At 45.0% G+C, this 20,601-nt stretch overlaps 1 protein-coding gene and 1 long non-coding RNA gene across 4 annotated transcripts; one reads left to right on the plus strand and one right to left on the minus strand.

The window, feature by feature from the left end:
- Window positions 1-298: 298 nt before the first annotated feature.
- Window positions 299-20,061, plus strand: LOC130188893 (envoplakin-like). Its single transcript, XM_056407444.1, has 22 exons — window positions 299-388; window positions 3,926-4,025; window positions 4,348-4,502; window positions 4,689-4,812; window positions 4,899-5,030; window positions 5,139-5,180; window positions 5,281-5,442; window positions 5,683-5,790; window positions 5,869-5,964; window positions 6,071-6,181; window positions 6,832-6,984; window positions 7,065-7,219; window positions 13,168-13,265; window positions 13,411-13,583; window positions 13,974-14,152; window positions 14,269-14,407; window positions 15,128-15,321; window positions 15,418-15,568; window positions 15,661-15,744; window positions 15,836-15,973; window positions 16,087-16,179; window positions 16,283-20,061. The coding sequence occupies exons 1-22, from the start codon at window positions 348-350 to the stop codon at window positions 19,823-19,825; spliced, it is 6,171 nt and encodes a 2,056-aa protein (XP_056263419.1). The 5' UTR covers window positions 299-347; the 3' UTR covers window positions 19,826-20,061.
- LOC130188901 (uncharacterized) lies at window positions 7,114-8,689 on the minus strand. 3 transcript variants are annotated; one of them, XR_008830676.1, is made up of 3 exons: window positions 8,369-8,689; window positions 8,068-8,229; window positions 7,114-7,202 (listed from the first exon to the last, which is right to left on the minus strand). It is a non-coding gene; the product is annotated as an uncharacterized LOC130188901 (long non-coding RNA). The 3 variants fall into 3 exon arrangements; XR_008830675.1 differs by lacking the exon at window positions 7,114-7,202 and having other exon boundaries at window positions 7,842-8,229; window positions 8,369-8,462; window positions 8,601-8,689; XR_008830674.1 differs by lacking the exon at window positions 7,114-7,202 and having other exon boundaries at window positions 7,842-8,229.
- Window positions 20,062-20,601: the final 540 nt, after the last annotated feature.

The following is a 20,601-nucleotide window of genomic DNA, read 5'->3' on the forward strand; positions in this document are numbered from 1 at the left end:
GGCGGTATATCTGATCATACATTAAATACTTTTTTCTTTTTTTAAACAATTTGTGAGCAGACAGACTCACGAGAGAGAAACTACAAACAGCCACAAGGAAGAGCGTCAGGAGCAGCAGAGGCGGAACAGGTCCGCCCGGTCTGCGCTCTCCGGACCGACACACCTGCTGCTGCGGGGTGGAGCTGAGACAGGTGTGGACGCTCCTTAACGGGGAGGGAGGCCAAAGACCAGAAGGCGTGAGAGGAAAGAGGAGAAGAGAGGAGTGAGAGAGTGAGTGAGTGAGTGAGGTTGGAAGAAGCAACACTCGGACTCCGATTACAACAAATTGATCCGTAGCAGCTCCCGAGATGTCGAACAATAAGGAATACAGTTCTGTCAAGCTCAGCAAGTGAGTGCTCTCTCTCTCTCTCTCTTTATGTTTGTGTGTGCGTGTGTTTCCTAGTTTCATAATACTGTCCCCTCTCTTTCGCTGTGTTATTTTATAAAGGGACTAACATACAATCTGCCTCATGCTGCAGAGCAGGCTGGTCTGTGTTATACCTTGATCACATAATAATCAGAATATATATAGGTCCTATATATGTGTGCGTGCGTGCGTGTGCGTTTGCACGGGGGTTCGCTTCCCGTGCCCAACACCGTGCCCGCGCCGTGTTGTCATTGCGCTCCGTGGGTTGCGGGGAGGGCGTGGACTCTCCCGCTTTATGACGCTGTTACGCATGGCAGTAAACGGGACTACCGACCTTCACCCGGCACCTCTCAAAGTGACTAATCGGGTGTTTATCTCCCCTGCGCGCGACGTGTCAAGCGGGGCGTGCCCATGGCGTCTCTAGGATTTTGATACATCTGGGGCTTAGCCAGTGCAGCTGCTCGCCATGTTGGTGCCCTAAGCATAACTCCTTCATGATGCCCCCCTGAGATAGGAAGGTGACCCACGGCGAGCGTTGTCGACCGGGGGGGTGGGGGGGGGGTGGTAGTGTGAGTGTGCTCATCTGTGCGCGGATGTGTCGGCGCGCATCACGGCAGAGCGATGCGACCCGAGAAGTGTTAACGGGGGTGCTGAGCGATTAAATATATCTCTTGTTCTATTTTGTGGAGCCCCCTCAGGACTTGGTGCCCTACGCGCAGCGCGTAGTGCGCGTTATGGGAGCGGCGGCGCTGGGCTTAGCCCAGAAGAGTGAAGCAGCGAAATGTTTAGACATAGAAACACTCTCAGACAGCAGCTTGCTGTTACGTGCGCCTGCTGCCAGCCTGACTCCGCTGTTTTGGGTGAATGACGTCGCGTGCGACCTGGAGGTGTTAACCACTTGTGTGCCAAATCTATTTTTTAATTTTATTTTTTAAATTAACATTCGGGGCTAATTAAAAAACATCCGGGGCTTTAGCCTAGGGACGCCACTGGGCGTGCTGCGGGTTCGAAACCGGGTCGAGCTGAAGGAGCGGCGTCACCTCTGACGGGCTGATTGGGCTGAACAGTGATACTGGCCTCTCAGCGTGTGTGTGCGTGTTTGCGTACGTGTTTGCGTGTGTGTGTGTGCGTGTATGTGTGTGTGTGTGTGTGCGTGGCTCTCGGCAATGAATGAACTCCCACACATGTTGGACCTTTGCTGCTAAGATAAGAGTCTGTTGGAGTGAGGGAGGAAGTATTCAGATCCTATGCTAAAGTACACTCAAAGAAATGACTCATTGGATGAACTCAATTAAATTGTTGGCAGGTTTTCCATCCAATAATTATATGCAACTCCAACTCAAATTTAGCACATCAGTGCAATACAATGTAATTAAGTTAGTCCAACTCATTTGTATCAAATACATCTAAAATAAAATAACGATATTCATTAAATTAAATTAATTTGTGTTTGTCCAACTCAAAATATAAACTAACTAACTAAGAAAATATGCAAACTCCACACAGAAGGAATGCCCCGACTGGGAATTGAACCCACAGACCTTTGGCTTTGAGGCGACGGTGCTAGCCACTACACCACCGTACAGCCCTGAAAGTGTCTTCACCTTGTAAACAACTGATTTTCAGCTGGCGCATGCGCAAAGGGTAGTCCTCAACGAAACACATTTATTTTGAGTTGATATGCACACCATCTAACCTAAATAAATCTAATAAATGAAAGAATTCATAAATTTTGTGTTCCACCCATTAAATATAAATATCTATTTTTGTAATTGATTTATTTAAATGTATCAAACAATATTTAAATGTGTCCCCTCGAAGAAGGGCTTGAATCGTTTTTGTGAGTGTAACCTAAATAAATCTAATAAATGAAAGTATTCATACATTTTGTGTTACACCCATTCAAAATAAATATCTTCGTTTTGTAATTGATTTATTTAAATGTATCAAACAATATTTAAATGTGTCACCTCTAAGAAGGGCTTGAATCGTTTTTTTGAGTGTACTACTCGTACCACAAATAAAAGTACCACGATTAAAAGTAGGCCTACTACTCGTACCACGAGTAAAAGTACCACTCGCACTACTGTACCAAAAGTACCACTCGTACCACAAGTAAAAGTACCAATAGTAAAAGTACCACTCATCCCACAAGTCCTGCGTTGAACATGTTCTTAAAGTAAAAGTATGGCCAAAATGTACTTAAAGTATTGACTAAGTGCATCACCAGTGTTACTGACTGTTGATGTTTACTTTGGTTTATTTGATGAAGGACAATCGGTTAGAATTAGAGGCTATTTTTCATCTGTCGTCCCGAGAGGCAGATGTCACAAAACAAACCTAAAAACATAAGATTACATATACGATGTTTATACAATATTTACACTTTTCAGTTTATTTTGTAAAGCCAAATATCACAAATTACAAATGTGCCTCAAAGGGTGCACAGAGTGATGACAGTGAGTATCCTCATTCAGGAGACTCTCAGACCTCCATTATGGACTCAGATCCTGATCGGATTCATTCATTGAAAGCATGAAAATGCAGATAAACAACAACAAATAAATTCTCTTAATTTTCTTCTCATTTCCGCTCTAGTCCAAGATACCATCGGGTAGTTTATCACAATAGTAATCTATGTGATTTGCATCCAATAGTCTGTAAGTATTGTGAGTGTGAAGTGACATCAGATGATAGTACTCTAGAGCAGTCACATTCCATCATCGGAAATAATGGAGGAGGAAGTGATGCCAAGATGTCTGAGTACAACCGTAAAGCTCCACGCTGGATGTGAATGGCACTGATAAGAGCTCCATGTGTCTGCCACACGCAAACAGCATTCCTGACTGGTAATTGTAGACCCCCCCCCCCCCCCTACACCGGCCCTCTAACCGGGCGTGTCTCACCACATAGTTGTCTTTCATATCACAACCGAGCAGGAATGACAGAGCAAACAATCCAAAGAGCACAAACAGGTCCGGGTGACATGTCGCTAAGGAATTATGTCGAGCAGGTGGAGGAATCTTCTTTGTTGGTGTCGCGGACAGGAAGTGTTCCTTGAACGCAGCACGACCACGTTGAAGTGCAAACGCAGCTTTAAAAGATGTTTTAATACATTTCAACCCCCCATAACTAACTGTATATATACAGACTGTGTGTATATATATATATATATATATATATATATACATATATATATATGTATATATGTGTGTGTGTATATATATATACACATATATATGTGTGTGTGTGTATATATATATCTATATTTATATAACATTATTTAGGTGAAGGCTTCAAGTAAACCCAGTGGGGTTTTATTCTACTGCATCACACTTTTTTCACAGCAGTGTGTAATTGAACATCACAATTATACACACAAAACAGCTGATTACCTTCTACAATATGAACTATATATAAACTACGAATTGGCATGGAAGTAGATCAGCTGATGTAGATATTTAATACCCGTAACAAGAATATAAAAATTCCCTTTTGACCGTCACCTCTGTGCTCCAGGGTCCAGGCCAATGACCTGGCCGTGGTGGTTTCTCGCATGCAGAAAAATGCCGACCAGGTGGAGAAGAACATCCTGAAGGTGGAGGGGCTGCTGATTGTGGTAAGAACTCCATGTTGGACTTGAGTACATTGACACTGGCTTGTTATCTTGAAACCCTCAAAGTCGTCACTAGATCAGTTTTGCGCCATTAAAATCGATAGCACTACTTCTTCTTTTATTTTGGAGCAGCATTTGGATTTTCTGGATCATTCATTGAACTTAAAAAACAGGCTTCTGGAAGGACGACCCTCAGTACCGACGTCACGCAGCACTTAGAGACCTGCAACGTGATGATGTGACATGACCAACTTCCATCGGACATGATTCAACAGAACAAAAGCTTCGAGACAATCAGGAGCGGGTGTTTGTTCCCCTCCTTTAGGACGCGGAGCGCGACGCCAAGAAGCAGCCGCTGACGCACCAGAAGGAGAACGCCGAGAACCTGGCGCAGGCCGAGGGGCTGCTGAAGGACCTCTTCATGGACGCCGACAAGGCCAACAAGTTGCATCACCCGCAGGCCTTCGAGATAGAGAGAGAGTGAGTTTGTTCTGGTGTGGTGAACACACACACACACACACACAGAAATGCCAACAGTTCACGCCTCAAAACTCGCTGTGTCGCATACCTTCCAGATCGTCCTGCCAATCATTTCCGCATTCCCCTCCAGTGCTCTCCGCCCGTCCTCCTCCCCCGCCACTGACTCGATTGTGTTCTCCTCCTCAGCGTGAAGAACCTCCACGACCGTTGGGTGAAGGACTGCACCACCTACCGGGAGCTGTACACCAAGGCGCTCGTGTTGGACCTGATTCCAAAGATCGGCTGGGCTCCTCTGCTGGAGGAGAAGCTGGTGGGTTGACGCTCGGTCCAATGTGTTGTTTCAGTTTCCCCGCTGACCTTCACCCACGTGGTTGACCTTGGCGATCCGTTCCACAGAGCCAGGTGAAGGCGGGCGGCTACGGGCCCAACCTGGCGGACGTGGAGAAGCAGACGGCGGTGCACAACATCCTGCACCAGGAGATCGAGGCCTACAGCGCCCAGCTGAAGCCCGGCACCACGGCCTCCAAGGTAGCGGCACCAACGCGACACACACACATACACACACACACACTCTGAGTCACACACGCGATGAGTCGTTCTCACCCCGTTTTCCTTTCCTCCGTATCCGATTGACAGGAGCAGTACGGCGCCCTCAAAGACAAGTACACGGAGCTTCATGTGAGTGTTTTCTTCTTTCTCCGGTGTGTGTGTTCTTGAAGTCACTTTTTAAATGCATGTGCGTGTGTGAATGTGTGTGTGCCCGCCGTGCGTCCCTCAGGAGAGCTCCCAGCAGAGGCGCAACAAGCTGGCCTCGCTGTACGAGTACGTGCAGAGCTGCAGCAAGGAGCTGGTCTACCTGTCGGGCCAGCAGGAGAGGATCCTCCAGAGGGACTGGAGCGACCGCATGGCCGACCCCCCGGGCGTCCGCATGGAGTACGAGGTGAGGGGTCACGAGAGCTTTGGAGAACCGTGTGTGTGTGTGTGTGTGTGTGTGTGTGTGTGTGTGTGTGTGTGTGTGTGTGTGTGTGTGTGTGTGTGTGTGTGTGTGTGTGTGTGTGTGTGTGTGTGTGTGTGTGTGTGTGTGTGTGTGTGTGTGTGTGTGTGTGTGTGTGTGTGTGTGTGTGGCTGCTGATCAGGATTTGAATACTTGGAACAACGGTCGTGTTGTTTCCTCCGACAGAAATTCAAAAACAGCGGCCTGCTCGCCCACGAGAGTGAGATCAACAAGCTGCAGGAGGTCGGAGATCGTCTGTTGGAGGCCAAACACCCCGGCAGCGCCACCGTAAAGGTCAGCTGACGCCTGTGTGACGACTCGGGCGGATGTGGAAGTGAGCGAGTCTAATGGAGGCGGTGTGCTTGTCGTCAGGCGCACAAAGACGGCGTGCAGAGCGAGTGGCAGTCGTTCCTCAACTTGTGTCTGGCTCAGGAAACGCACCTGGACAACATTGAAGACTACAAGAAGGTAGCGAGCCTCTCAGACCACCCCCCCCCCCCCCCCCACACACACACCCCACACACACACACACACAGTATGTCTCCCACTGACGCGTCCTTTTTGTCCGATGCAGTTCCAGCTGGACGCGGAGATGCTGTCCGAGTCCCTGGAGCGGCTGAACTCCTGCATGCACCCCAAGGCTCTGGCCGAGAAGAGCAACACGCAGGTGCTGCTGGCGCTGGAGGTACGGGCCGAGCTGGATGACGGGGCGCCGGGGGGGAAGGAAGAAACCCAATCGCTCATATTTACTCAGCGATATGTTGTTCTGCATTTTTTTTAAATGTATTCTCGCGTGCGAATTAACGTGCAGAGATAATATTTAGCTGTTTATTCTCATAAAAAGAGCAACATATTGAGAGAATAATAAGATAATTAAGCGCAAACAAAAGCAATGGCAGCTTTATTTATGTTGTCCTGACAAACAGATAAAAACACACATGAAAAAAAGAAGAATGACATCAAATTAAATGCAAATAGAGATAAAACTTCCGAAGTTTGCATTATAAATATTGCATTTGACATTGAATGATGCACAGAGTGAAACGGTTCATCAACAAGACCAATGAATCGAGGAGGAGGAGGAGACGGGAAGGATCTATACTTTTATATTTAATTGTAATAAGTCTGATAAACATGTCGGTGTGTGAGTGGGTTCCTCCGGTGTCGACTCGTGTTCAGACTGAAGGTTGTGGGTTCTGATCCCAGAAGCAGGTTCACTCAGTATCTATAGAACCTATAGAACCTGCTCGGCAGTAACCAGTTCTCCCTCGCGTTGGGGATGCATGTTTGTATACGTCTTTGTTTGCGTCGCCTCTAACTCGATGGCGCCCTCAGGGAGACGCTCCTGCGGTCAAGAGGAACGACCAGCGCCTGGCGTCCCTCCGGGAGCTCAGCAGCATCATCGTGCCTCTGAAGCTCCGCCGGCTGAAGCCCGCCTCGGGCACCGCCGCGGTGTCGCTGTGCGACTGGGCCGACACGGTGGCCAAGGTATGCTTCTGATGCACGACCCCGATGAAGAGGGGTGTCCTTCTCTCGTCGGAGTCTGTCTTTCATCGTCTTCTCTCCAGGACACGGTGAGGCGCGGCGAGGTGCTGAGCCTGAGGTCAAACTCCGACAGTAAGAACTGGGAGCTTCAGAGCAGCAACGGGAAGACCCGGACCCTCCCCGGGGCGTGCTTCATGGTCCCGCCGCCCGACGCTGAGGCACTGGAGGAAGTGGACAGGTACACTCAGAAAAGTTTGACCATTGTCTACTCAATAAAATTAAGGCAACAAAGTGACAATTAATATAATTGAATAGAATTTAATACTTTATCTTTGATTAAAAACTATTGATTTAATTAAGCAAATTTAAACAAAATATTAAATACAAATATGTTGGATTTACTAATAATATGGCAAATGTTGAGTAAATCCAAATCAATTATACAGGGGAAATGATTAATATTTACTAGGTATTCAAAAGAAAGTAATTTAGATATACCAAATAGCTGTGAAAAAGTAATTTAGATTTACTAATTATGTGGATGAAATTGATTTCCATTTACTAAATATCTGGATAATACTGATTTGGATTCAATAAATAAAATAAGTTACAACAACTCAACTTGGAAGAATGTTACTTAATTCAACACATTTAAACTGAAATTGTTATTTATCTTTACATAAATACATTTTGCAAATCAACTTATAATTGGTACCACATGACTTAAAATCTATGTAATGTTATTGATTGTCACTTTGTTCACATATTTTTTTTAAATGTAGAATCTACTTAATATCATGCCTTCTTTTTTGCAAGAATGTATTGAGGAACAGTTAACAAATTACCACATTTAGGACAACAGCAGTTAAACATTTATTTGTGCAACTTTGTTGACCATCTTTCAAAAACATTTGTGTAAAATGCCAAAATACAAAGAAATCCTGGTGTACACAAAAGAATCACAGCAGCAAGCCCTTCAAATGAGAATGACAAATTGGATGTTTCTGAACAACCCTGAATGGTAAATAACTGCAGCACTGAAACTCAGACAAAGCCTCGAAAAAAACCATGTGACTGTAAACGCACTGTTAAAAAAAAAACCTCATGGGTCCAGACTGAAGACAGGTGGGGACAGAATCTCATGCCGACATGATGTTCAGGAAACTGGAACTTAAGGCAGGAGTAGTCATCATTACTGCTTGAAGACTAACAGGTCAACCGGTTGTCTGTGGGCTGACATGATTCTCTCTACAGCCAGAAAAAAGACAAAACAGAAAAGATTAACAATAATATAACTTTAAATAGCATTTACAACATGACTAGGTGGTTCGAACAATAAAAATGTATTCTGTTGTTAAATTAAGACACTGAACTTAAAACAACTTACTCCCGTTTATCCTTGACAACTTGTACAATCATGGGTCACACTAGTGGAACAGCAAAGAAGGTGTTGAGGTTCATGCTGGTAGTCGTAATCACACCTAAAAAGAAAGAGTAAGGGGATAAAGGACAAAGGGAAGACGTACATCCTCTTCAGTAAAAACAAAATCATCTCAAGCATCAACTTTTGCTCTTTTCAATGCTAATGTTGTAAATCAAAATGAAAAGGCTAGATTCACACTCAAGTGCCACATGTCGTCATCATGGCGGCCAAGGTTTGATTTCCGGTGGGCCCTTTGCTGCAGATCCTCCCCTGTGGTGCTTGTGTGTCTCTAGCTCTAACACAAATAAAGAAAAAAACATCTTAAAAACAAATAATTGCTTGCTTCTGGCATTTAAATGGATTATAATCTCACCGTGTTGCTGGGTGTCATTAAGGTCACGAAGTTTTTCCATCCAAGTTGGATTATAATGTCTGAAAGGTGGCAGGAGAAAATAATTAGCATTTTACAATTAACTAATTGTTCTTAATTATCTGTACATAAATGTAAACATTGACTCAAATGACACTCTGGTGACGTCCTCATCTGATAATGTGGACAGTAAATGAAGATTTGATCATGAAACCATCCCCTCACTGGACAGCTCACGGTGCACGGAGCTTCTGAGGAGCTGTGAGCCGTCATGTCCGCCACAGCGCAGTTATACGCGTCATGTCAACAACAGTCACGTGAACAGAGTCCCGACCACGTCAACAGCATCACGTTAAGAGCGTCACGTGTACAGAGTCCCGACGTCACGTGAACAGACCTGTACAATAACGTGTCTGGTCCAGGCGCGTCTCTAGGATTTGGATATATCCGGGGCTTAGCCAGTGCGAGCGTTGGGGGGGGAGAGTGAGAGTGAGCGTGTGCTCACCTGTGTGTGCGGTAGTGTCGGCGCGTATCACGGCAGAGCGATGCGCGTTATGGGAGCGGCGGCGCTGGGCTTAGCCCAGAAGAGTGAAGCAGCGAAATGTGTAGACATAGAAACACTCTCAGACAGCAGCTGCTGTTACGTGCGCCTGCTGCCAGTCTGACTCCGCTGTTTTGGGTGAATGACGTCACGTGCGACCTGGAGGTGTTAACCACTTGTGTGCCAAATCTTTTTTTGTTGTTGGTTGAAAACATTCGGGGCTAATGAAAAAACATTCGGGGCTTTAGCCCCGGGTTTTTTAGCCTAGGGACGCCACTAGTCTGGTCACGTGACTGTCCGGACTGACCGCTCCGGTATATGTGAGCTTGTCTACACATGTCTGCGTGGAACCAGTTTCAAAGCACTTCAATAAAATCGTGGTTATTAGATGAAGTGTGTAGCACGTGACCCCTCAGGTGTCTTAACCCACCTGCCACTAATGAACCTATAACACGAGCGTTAGCTAAACATTACCTCAGCTAACATATGTAAAGTAAGCTAATGTTAGCTCGTTCAACACAGAAACCGACAACCTACGTTACATCGACGATGTTAAAGAAACGTGAAGACACTTAACCATCAGACAGCTAAGTTAACTTACTCTTGACGCCCAAGGCGACACAGAACTGCAGAACACCATGCCTCGAATTCAAAAGTAGCTACCCGCTAGCTCACACGAGACTAGCTCAACTCCTCACCAGAGAGCCGAGTAGAAACCTCAGTGTCACTAACGTTGCCCGTTCAATACAACGTTACTCTCTGAAATTAAATTAAGTTGGCATTCTTACCTCAAGAAGAGCTGTCATGTCAGGAGGCTGTCGTTCCCTCTGTGGTGTTTCCTGAGTCACTGAAGCCGGAGAGCAGCGCCGCTCAAACTGCGGAGAAGTGGCGCGAAACCGGGTTCAACAGTTCAATCTGCTTTTTGTGTTGATTGCTGTGATCAGACTGATCACTGACACCTGGCCTCTCTCTCTCTCTCTCTCTCTGTTGGACGGGCTGTCTGTCTGTCTCTGTCTGTGCTGTTTTCTTCTCTGGTAACTAGATTCTTAGAATAATACAATAAAATAGTAGGACAGGATATATTACATTTAAGAAGTTAAATAATAAAGGAAATAAAAAATAATTTAAAAATGAAAGTAAATACAGTGTATCTAAGTGTATATAAAGTGAAAGTGGTGCAATGTTCATTGATGTTGTTCAATTTGAGGAGGATCTGGCCAGAGGTGATTTATTGTAAAGTCTAATAGTTGCCAGGAAGGTTCTCCTGTATCTGGAAGTTTCTCCTCTATCAAGAATGTTCTCCTGTATCAGGAATGTTCTCCTGTTTGTCCTTGTGAAGCAGAGCTAAAGCAGTCTGTTGGAGAACGTGCTCCGCTGTCCCTGCAGTAGGTGGTGGAGAGGGTGGTCCGGTTCTCCAATATGGACAAACATTTCTTCATGTCCTCCTCTCCACCTGTTCCGGATAGTCCTCTTTGCCAATGATGGAGCCGGCCTTCCACACCAGTTTAGTGAGTCGGTTGGTTTTCTCCAGTTACAATGCTGCTCCCCCAGCAGAGTACGGAGAAGTCCAGAGCACTGGTCCAACAGACTGGTAGAACATCATAACTGAGATTTATCATATATTACAAACATTTGAGGACTTGTGAACCTTCAAAGGAGTGCATTTTTTGTCTTCTCGGTTTTTAAACCACTACCAAGCAGGGATACTAAGTGCTAGATATTGCCAGCCGGTTGGGCCCCATTTGGGAGTAGTTACAACCTGGAAAAGAAAGCTAAGCTCTGACATGTTGAGAAAAAAAGAAGCTAAAATCAGCCCAAACTCTTAACAGGGTCTCAGATTTACAAAGCCACACACCCTCTTCAAGTCCTGGATTTCAGACAGCCAATTAACTATTGTGGGTGTTTTGGGGGAAATTTCACCCCATCACCTCATTGTAGGCCCTGTCTTGAGTGTTTGTGTTCAATCTTGGATATCCAGGACTAATATTAAGGAGATTATGACAATTTTTGCACTTGTCAAAAGATATGCGATTATAAGAGAATAAGGCCCAATTTGACCCTTTGGACCTTTTTGGCGGCCCTTAACTTGCAGCTATCAGTCCCAAACTTTAGGGTATTCATATTCAGATGTCCCTCTTTAAATCTGAAGATGATCCACATATCTGAGTTGGTGGAAAAATTAACTAAAAGACTGGTTTTAAGGATTTTCCTCATCAAGGTTTTGGAGGCGATTTCACCCCATGACCTCAATGTATTATATTTAGGTAAATATAATATGTAAGACAAATAGGAGGTTAAGGGTCAGTTGGCAGAGTAGTGTGTTTGTGTGTGTGTGTATGTGTGTATGCATGTGTGTGTTTAAAAAGATGTTAGTGTTTCAGAATTTATTTTAATTCATTCATTATCAGTTCTGATTACAAATATTGGACACTGGACACAACAGCAAATACTCACGGTCGCCCTATAATGCTCCTCTAAAGAACAAGTATCAAAACTTATCATTATTTCTTCTACTTTGTACTCTTAAAAACTGCAATATGTTTATTGTAATGAAAAAGTGAATTTGTATGTCATTTAAGAAAACTGTAAAATGACTATTAATAATAGTCATTTTCTTTACAAAATGGGCAACATTTTTTATTTTGTATTATTAGCATAATACTTAAATTAACAGTTGGGTTGTTAATTTACAGATAATGTCTGTAATTTCACCGAGTTTTGAATATAATTTTATTTAATCAATCCTGAAAGCTACCCTGAACCGGAGCAGGTTTGCCGTTCAGAGTAAGTTACCGGTAACCTAGTTTGCTAAGAATAAATCCAGCTTTATGTACCGGAAAGTAAGGTGTGGCGCAAATTCCTTGGGCGGAAGTGTACGGCGTTTAAAACTGAAGAGTTTCCATTGAGTAGAATTTATTAATTTTTCGACATTGTTGACTTTACTCATAAAATATGATTAAATTCTACTCAATGATTTTGAGCTGATATTATTCAAACAAAAATGAGTAAAATGCAATTGATAAATAATTCAAATTGTATTAAATCAACATAATAATATGCCAAACTCCACAAACACATATTTTTTATGTAAAGGTTACTAGTATTTATTGAGTAAATATTAATTGAGCTCAGTCCCACTTTTTTGAGTGTACAGAGATATATGTGCATATATATAAATATATATACACACACCTCTACTCAGGGAAGGACATTTACATCTTTTTTAGAGGTCAGTTTTTTCCCCACTGACTGAAGTCCAGGAGCATTTAAAAAGAAATTGGGGGCACTTTTTGAAACTTGTGAAATAACATTTAACCTTTGTTAATAATAATAAATAAACTTATTTAGGCTCACAGTATATGAACAATTGTCATGAAAATAGCAATAATAAGACTTTTAGGCAGTAGTCTACAGACTCAAAGTGTTTTCTTAGATTTTTTTGGACAAAAAACAAACAGAAAAGATAAATCATATTCAATTTTTGGTGGTTATTTATTGTTATTAAATGTTTTAAACATTTATAACTCATTGTTTTATCTTTTTATAATTAAAAATTCTATTTATTGATTTTTGTGTGTGTGTGTATCTACTTAGTACAGGCAACACACACAGGACACACAAACAAATAAAATGCTATTAAATTATCGAAATTCTGGGGGCATCTTTTGCCCTCTCAGTGATATCAGGGGCAACATTATATATATTCCTTAGGGGCAGTTTTGCCCTTTGCCCTGGTGTATTTCCGACGCTGCCTCCACTGTACGTTGTTTTTGTCACATGATGACAACAGAGACGACGGCCTGTGATGGATTTGAGTGAACCCATGGGATGTGTGTGTGTGTGTGTGTTCAGTCTGGACAGAGCGCTGACGGACCTAAAGAGCCGTAGAGCTGCACTAATGGCCTCCTTGAAGAGCCCCGCTGTGGAGGTGGTGCGCCCCCAGAAGGCAGGTGAGAACAAAGACATCTGGACAGGACCAGCACCACCCAGCCCCCCCCCCCCCCCCCTCCGGCTGGGAGACCACGGCAGAACCTTTTGATTTGGGCTCGTTTAAGATTCCGTTGTCGAGTTGTTTCTTTATTTTTTGCTCCTCAGCCGTCGTCCAAAGTGCTCCGGACGATCCCAGAGCCGCCAAGCTCGCCGGGGGACTGGACGAGCTCAACGCGGCCCTGGACCGGAGCGAGAGGGAAGTCCTGAGTCGGCTCAGAGCGCCGCTGGACAACCGCAACCCCACACAGGACCTGGCCAAGAGACTGCAGGAGCATGAGGTGAGACCTCTCCTGTGATGGTTACAGTTTCATCCTCTTCATCAATGCTCCTCCTCCTCGGTTGAGCCCGGTTCAGTTTGACTTTAAACACAAGAGTCCTCGAGGGGAGATTTTAATGTTCATAAATGAGGCTTTTTCTTGTATTGTTTTTGTACCTGTCAAAGGGCTGCAGATGGAAATGAGTTGGTAGATAGATGGAGAGATAGATAGATAGATACTTACTTTATTCATCCACAGGGGGACATGTGTTTGTAGCAGCAGCAAGCAAGGTTACAATATATTTACAATATCTGATACAACGCATATTTTCTCTTTTTTGAGATCAACGTGATTTGGTATGTCAGGAACTAAAACTAAACGCGTCCGTCTCGTCGTGACTTTGTCCTCCAGAAAACTGCGTTGACTGTGAGGAAGCTGGAGGCTGAGAAGTTTGCGATCCAGAGGGAGATGGATCCTCTTCTGGCCGCGAAGACCCCGGGACCCATCGCCTGCACGCTGCCGCTCAAACTCAGCACTGCCAGCAACAAGATTGACAACATCAACACCCTCGTTGATCTTTACCAAAAAAAGTCAGAAAAGTTTCCCTTTCGTCTAATATTTGGATTTAAGGCAAGAAACGCATTTGTGTATTTTGTTGTTGTTATATTATCTTTCCTAACTACCTTGTTTCTTTCCTGTGAACCAGAGCGACGGCCTCTATGTTCCTGGAGAAGCAGAAGCACAATGTGGAAGGCATCGTCTCCGGGTTGGAGGACAAGCTCGCTAAAGATGGCGCCATTCTCGACGAACCGAACGCCCTCCCGGACCGCCACCAGGCGCTGCAGGTGTTTGACAGTTCTTGGTTGCATTATAAAGTCAGATATTTAACAATTTTACAATAGGATTATATTCAATTCAGTTTATTTTAGAGATCACAAATGACAAATTAGCCTCCGAGGAATTTACAACCTGAACACGTACGACATCCCTGACCTTTGACCTCACATCGGATCGGATCAGGAGAAACTCCCAAAAGATAGAAAAAAATCTTTAACAGGGAAAAAGGGGAAGAAACCTTCAGGAGAGAGAGGAGGATCCCTCTCCAGGATGGACGGCTTATAAAACATCATTAAATCTACTAATGAAGAATGAAGATTTGTTTTAATCCATAAAAATACAATATTGTATTTCCTGATAATTTTAACTGTTTTTATGAAGAGAAAAAACACGATGACAAAAAAAAGTAAAAGGATGACATTTTGAATCCTTGATGGTTTATTCTTGAAATATCTTTTTTACTCTGGCAAATAACAAAAATAGTCTGTAGCCGTGTCGACCAGCTGGAGAACCAAATGGCAAAAAGAGATCTCTAATAATCGTAAATATGGATGATCAATTATCAGCGGCAACATTATTTTTTAATTATCAGCGATCTCTAAAAGTTATATTTGCTAAATAAAAATGGTGCTGATATTATCCATGAATTTTATGATCCATTGATTCCAAAAAACAGAACCAACCCTGTAGTTTTCTTCATCTCACTTCCTCCTCTTCATGCCCAACAGCTTACGCGTAAAGACGCCGCCGCAAAAAAGGGCGATTTGAATAATTTGGGCAGCGACTTTGACCAGACGGAGCAAGCGTGCAGGACCTTACAGCAGAGCTTCAACGAATACTGTCCGGACATCCGCCGCCAGGAGAGCGAGGTGAAACGTCTGAGGAGCCGTTACGCAAACGTCAACAATCAGCTCCAGGACAGGCGAGTGAAGCGGTTCAGGTCGTTGTAGCTGTGTTGGTGTTGTTTTTAATGTGAACTTTTATTTAAAATGGTTGTTTTAAATATTTTTTACCAAAGGTCTGCTCTCGTAAAGGAAGCGACCAATAAGAACCAAGATTTCCAGACTGCTGCTCAGTCACTGGATTTCTTCCTGGTAAATTTGCCCAATAATTCGGTCAAACCTACAGACGACGTAGCTCAGATCACAGCCAAGCAGAACACTCAGAAGGTCGGTAGAAGTATTTATTAACGCGCATTAGACGTTCTCCAACTGTTCATGCCAACTAGCTCACGCCCGTGTGGGTTACCCGTCTTCTTTAGAAAATCGTCGAAGACATCAAGAAGAAATCTGGCGATTTGGACCAAGTTCAGCATCTCTCCCGCGATCTGCAGGGCGCTTTGAATGTGAGTTCAGAGAATATGATTAATCTCATATACAGTTGACTAGGTAATCTCTTCAAAGTACTTCACCCTTCAATCTTTGATTGTCTTCCAGGAGTACGGCGTGAAGTCGAACACTTACAAGAGCACTCTGAAGGATGGTGACGATGACGACGATGATGATGATGACACTGATGAGCCTGTTCTGAAGAAACGTCAGACTTCAACTATGACTCAGGCTGTACAGAGAAAGGTACACGTATAGAGAAACTATATCAGTAAACTAAGTACTCAAGACAAATCTCTCTGAAATGTTCACTCTGTCGTCTTCAATTTCTAAACTGATTTTGCCTTCTTCTATTACAGGAGCAAGATCTGCTGAACCTTTTCTCTGAGGTGTCTGCAGAAAACAACCAACTTCTCAACCAGTTGGAGACGGTGAAGAACATCAAAGCCATGGTAGGATATTATACAATCGGAATAACAACTCAAGGAATAGAAGAATGATTCCTAATGTTTAGTGCCCATAACAATCCTCTCCTTTTGTTTTATTCATGTGCAGAATGAAGATAAAGTCAGTCAGGTGGTGGTCCATCAGCAGCTGCAGATACAGAGCCAGAAGAAGGACTTGGAGAAGAGTGATATTCTGAAAAGGGAATTAAATGATGAGATTGAAAGGCACTCACACGCTGAAAGAGAGCTGGAAACTTACCGTAAGAGGTTTGTGTCTCTGAAGAACCGGAGAGGGGTGGAGAGGTTGGAGGAGAAGGAGGTGGTGCAATACTACCGTGACCCCAAACTGGAGGGGGAAATCAAGTCCTATAAAGATCGGATCCAGGATGAAACATCGAAAAGGTCAAGTACCAATTCAGAGATAGAAGTTATACATGATAGGATTATCAAGGTAAAATCTCAGCTGATAAAAACCGAACCGAAACTGGTGACCAAGTTAACGTTTGAATACGAGAGAGACCCACAGCTTGACAAAGACGCCGTCAAAATGAGGGAAGAGATGCGCCAGATACAACTGGATCTCCAAACGAAAGATACTGAGGCAATTCACGTGAAAACTGAGCTCACGGTTCTGTCTCGGCAGAAACCAAAGATCAGGGAGACGATCGTTAAGAAGGAAGTGGTGAGGCTTGAAAAGGATCCGGAGATGCTGAAAGCTGTTCTCACTTTCCAAGGGCATATCTCGGAGGAGGAGCTCCGGTCCAAGGCGCTAAACGATAGCGTCTTTAGCACAAGGAGTCAGATAAACACACTCGAGAGGATCATTCCCACCATCCAACCCAAGATCGTCACCAAGGTGGTGAAGCAAGTGCAGCAAGATAAAGAAATGGTGGAAGAGTCGAAGAAACTACGAGTGGCCTTGGAGGAGGAGAAGGATGAGAACGCAATCTTGATGCAAGACCTGACCAACTTGCATCTACACTACAGTGAGGTGGATAAGCTCAGGCCGAAAGTTGAGGTCAAGGAGATCCTCAATGAGATCTACAGAGTCGATCCTGGCACAGAAGTCGAGCTGGTGCGCCTGAAGAAAGTGCTGCAAGATTCCAGCCGCAACTGCGTAGACCTGGAACTCGACATCAAGACACTGATAATGACGCTGACTACCCTGCGTGCTCAGAAACCCAAAATAGAGTACAAAGAGGTGACCCAGGAGGTGATCAAAGAAGAGAAGAGCCCGGAGGTCGCCAGGGAATTGCAAAGGCTAAGCAACCAAGCCTCCCGTCTGCTAGTCAACCACGAAACCACCCTGGAGCTGCTGTATCGCCTCCGTAAAGAAAGGGACGAGCTGAAGGTCGAAAAATCCAAGGTGGAGACAAAGCTGGTCACTAAAGAGCTCATCAGATATGAAAACGACCCTCTTCTTGAGAAAGAGGCCGACAGAGTTCGGAAGAATGTCCGAGAAGAGATTCAACAACGTCGCAATGTGGAGGAGTTGCTGTTCGACCTCCAGAACCAGTTCATTGTCCTTGAAAGGCAGAAGCCCGAGGAAAAGATTGTCATGCAGGAAATGGTGCGTCTCCAGAAGGACCCCAAGCAGGTACTGGAGCATGAAAAGTTGAACAAGAACCTGGACGACGAAATGAAGAGTCGCAGAAAGTTTGAATTGGAGGTCAGACACCTCAGAGCCCTGCTTCAAGACAAAGAGACGACCCTGGCTCAGATGGACGACCGGCAGAAGAAGATTCAAGTGGAGACCGAGCTGAGGCAGATCAAGTCTCGCATTCTTGATCTGGAAAACTCTCCGTCGCCCGTTGATGAATATATTGTCATCGAGGAGATCCTGAAAGTGGAGAGGGACCCTCAGCTGGAGAAACTTACAGATGGTCTACGCCTCGACCTGGAGAAGGAGAGCAATAATATCATTCGTCTGGAGAGAGAAACCCGCAACCTGAGGATCCAGCTGGAGATTCTACAAAAAGAGAAGTCCATCGAGAAGGTTGTTTACCGAGAGGTCGTTCGCGTGGAGCCCGATCCGGCGGTGGAGGCTGAAAGGGAACACCTTAGAGAGATTGTGACGCAGCAGAGGAATCTCAGGCGCGACGTGGAGGAGAGCACTCAGAGCATCCTCATCCGACTCGCTCACCTGCAGTCGTCGCAGTCTGTAACGACTCAGGAGGAGGCCATTCTCCTCGCCAACAAAGACGCCCTGCAGAAAGAGAAGGAGGATACGCTCAGGCAGCTCAAAACGCTCGAGTCTCAAAGGCATACCATCAGCATGACGTTTCAGCAGCAGTCAAAGTTGCTGAGTGAGAGAAACCAGAACGTACGGCAAAGGAGTCTCAAAACCTCCACGGAGGTGCAGAGGCTGGAGAAGGACATCCTCAAGGAGAAAGACAAATTGCACCAGAGAGACACGCTCATCATGGAGCTGAGGAGCAACATCCAGAAGGACGACCACTCGGAAACTCACACCAGGGAGACAAATCTATCCACGAAGATCACCATCCTGGATCCAGAGACGGGGAGAGACATGTCTCCCTATGACGCCTACATGCAGGGGCTAATCGATCGCAAGAACTACATTCACCTGGCGGAGTTGGAGTGCGACTGGGAGGAAATCACCTCAACTGGGCCAGACGGGGATATAACAATTCTTCAGGATCGTAAAAGTGGGAAACAGTCCTCCATCAAGGACGCTCTGAGGAGCGGCCGCTTGACCCAGTATGACGTGTCGCGCTACAAGGATGGAAAAATCTCCATTGCCGAGTTTGCCCTTCTTGTTGTCGGCGATACCAGGAGGCCCATCGTTCCTCCGATACCAATCCCAATCCCAAGATCACCCACCAGAGCCACCCCGAGCAGTCCCATGAGCTCCATGCCACCCTCCCTGAGGTCCTCCTACACCAACCTCCACACTCAATACAGTGGCAGTCAGAACAACCTCAGTGGCAGTCTTAGCAACCTCAGTGGCAGTCTTAGCAACCTCAGTGTCCAATCGTCAGCAGGTGACGAGTATTTCCCCATCTCTGGTGTTTTCGACACCACCACCGAAAGCCGCATGTCCGTCCGAAGTGCCCTGACCCGCAAACTCATCGACCCCGACACGGCGCTGAAGCTGCTCGAGGCTCAAGCGGCCTCCGGGGGAATCGTCGATCTCTCCATGAAGGACAAACTGTCCGTCCACAAGGCAGCCGAACGCGGTCTCATCGACTCGGCTGACATGTACAAGCTTCTGAACGCCCAGAAGGCCTTCACTGGAGTTGAGGATCCCATGACCAAAGACCGTCTCGCGGTGGGACAGGCTGCCAAGAAAGGGTACATCCCCCTAGAGAATGCCAAGAGGTACATCGAGGCGCAGTACCTGACCGGTGGGCTTGTGAATCCGGCTAAAGCTGGCCGCCTAACGGTCAAAGAAGCTCTCGCCGGTGATATTATCGACAGCGCGATGGCGGAGGAGCTGCAGGATGAAGCGTCCCACAAAAAGGAGCTGGTAGACCCCATTTCTAAAGAGAAGATATCGTACAAGCAGGCGATGGATAGGTGTCAGAAAGACAAAAGCACGGGCCTCCTGCTGCTCCCCGCAGCCTCGACCGATGGCCTGAACTCCCCGTCGTACTCAAACTATCGTTTCAATTCCTACAATAAATACTAGATGTCAACTTTAAGATGTTTTATTTGATGCAGCTACCGGTGCTGCAGGGTGTTTGCAAGTGTTTGTAAGTGATTCACAGACGTACAAAAAGCTATACACGTGGATCAGAATGTTTTTTTTTAAAGGGCTATTTTGGGGTCTGCTGTAAAAATGAGGGTAATGTTTTATATCTCAAATTGTTTTTCAGCTCTCAAGCTAAATCCTTTGTTGGTGCTTATTAAACGCCATAAGCCTCACATTGTCTGGTTTTTTGAAATATCAACAGTCGATTGGTCAAAAACATGTCTAATCCGTTTTTTTTTTCACGACACAATAATGTTGGTCTTCATTCTGACCCTTTAGACTTTTAATCTAGTTATTAATAATAAGGGGTTTAGAGAATGTATGACACTTCTTCCCAAATCCTCTACTGTAACTAAAACTTTAGATTTACCTCATGTACAATACTCGTAACCCCTACAGCGGGTCGTGTGCTCGGAAATTATGGATTAAGGATAAAGATTAAATATGACTTGAGCATGTAGTGTGTTCAGGTAAAAATGATCAAACTCATGTTTCCATGAACAAAACGCATGTATACTTATAAAAATGAAACCTATATTGTTAGGACACGGACCCACAGAGTCCATTTCCTTCTCAGACGGCATAAATGACCTGCAGAGGATTTATTTTTCCATCGTGGTCTAAAAAAAAAAAGAAGGTAGACAAAGGTCTAAAAATCCTTTTCCTGGCAAGGGGTCGGACCCCATGTGACCCCACGGTGGAATTCACAGTAA

The sequence above is a fragment of the Pseudoliparis swirei genome, chromosome 23, assembly GCF_029220125.1.
Source record: "Pseudoliparis swirei isolate HS2019 ecotype Mariana Trench chromosome 23, NWPU_hadal_v1, whole genome shotgun sequence".
Lineage (NCBI taxonomy): Eukaryota > Metazoa > Chordata > Actinopteri > Perciformes > Liparidae > Pseudoliparis > Pseudoliparis swirei.

What these genes read in the sequence shown, in the direction of transcription:
- LOC130188893 (XM_056407444.1), top strand. Translation starts at nt 348, where the DNA reads ATGTCGAACAATAAGGAATACAGTTCTGTCAAGCTCAGCAA. An exon ending in ACCGCCACCAGGCGCTGCAG is followed by an intron (nt 14,408 to 15,127) that starts GTGTTTGACAGT and finishes CATGCCCAACAG; the next exon opens with CTTACGCGTAAAGACGCCGC. An exon ending in CTCAGGCTGTACAGAGAAAG is followed by an intron (nt 15,974 to 16,086) that starts GTACACGTATAG and finishes CTTCTATTACAG; the next exon opens with GAGCAAGATCTGCTGAACCT.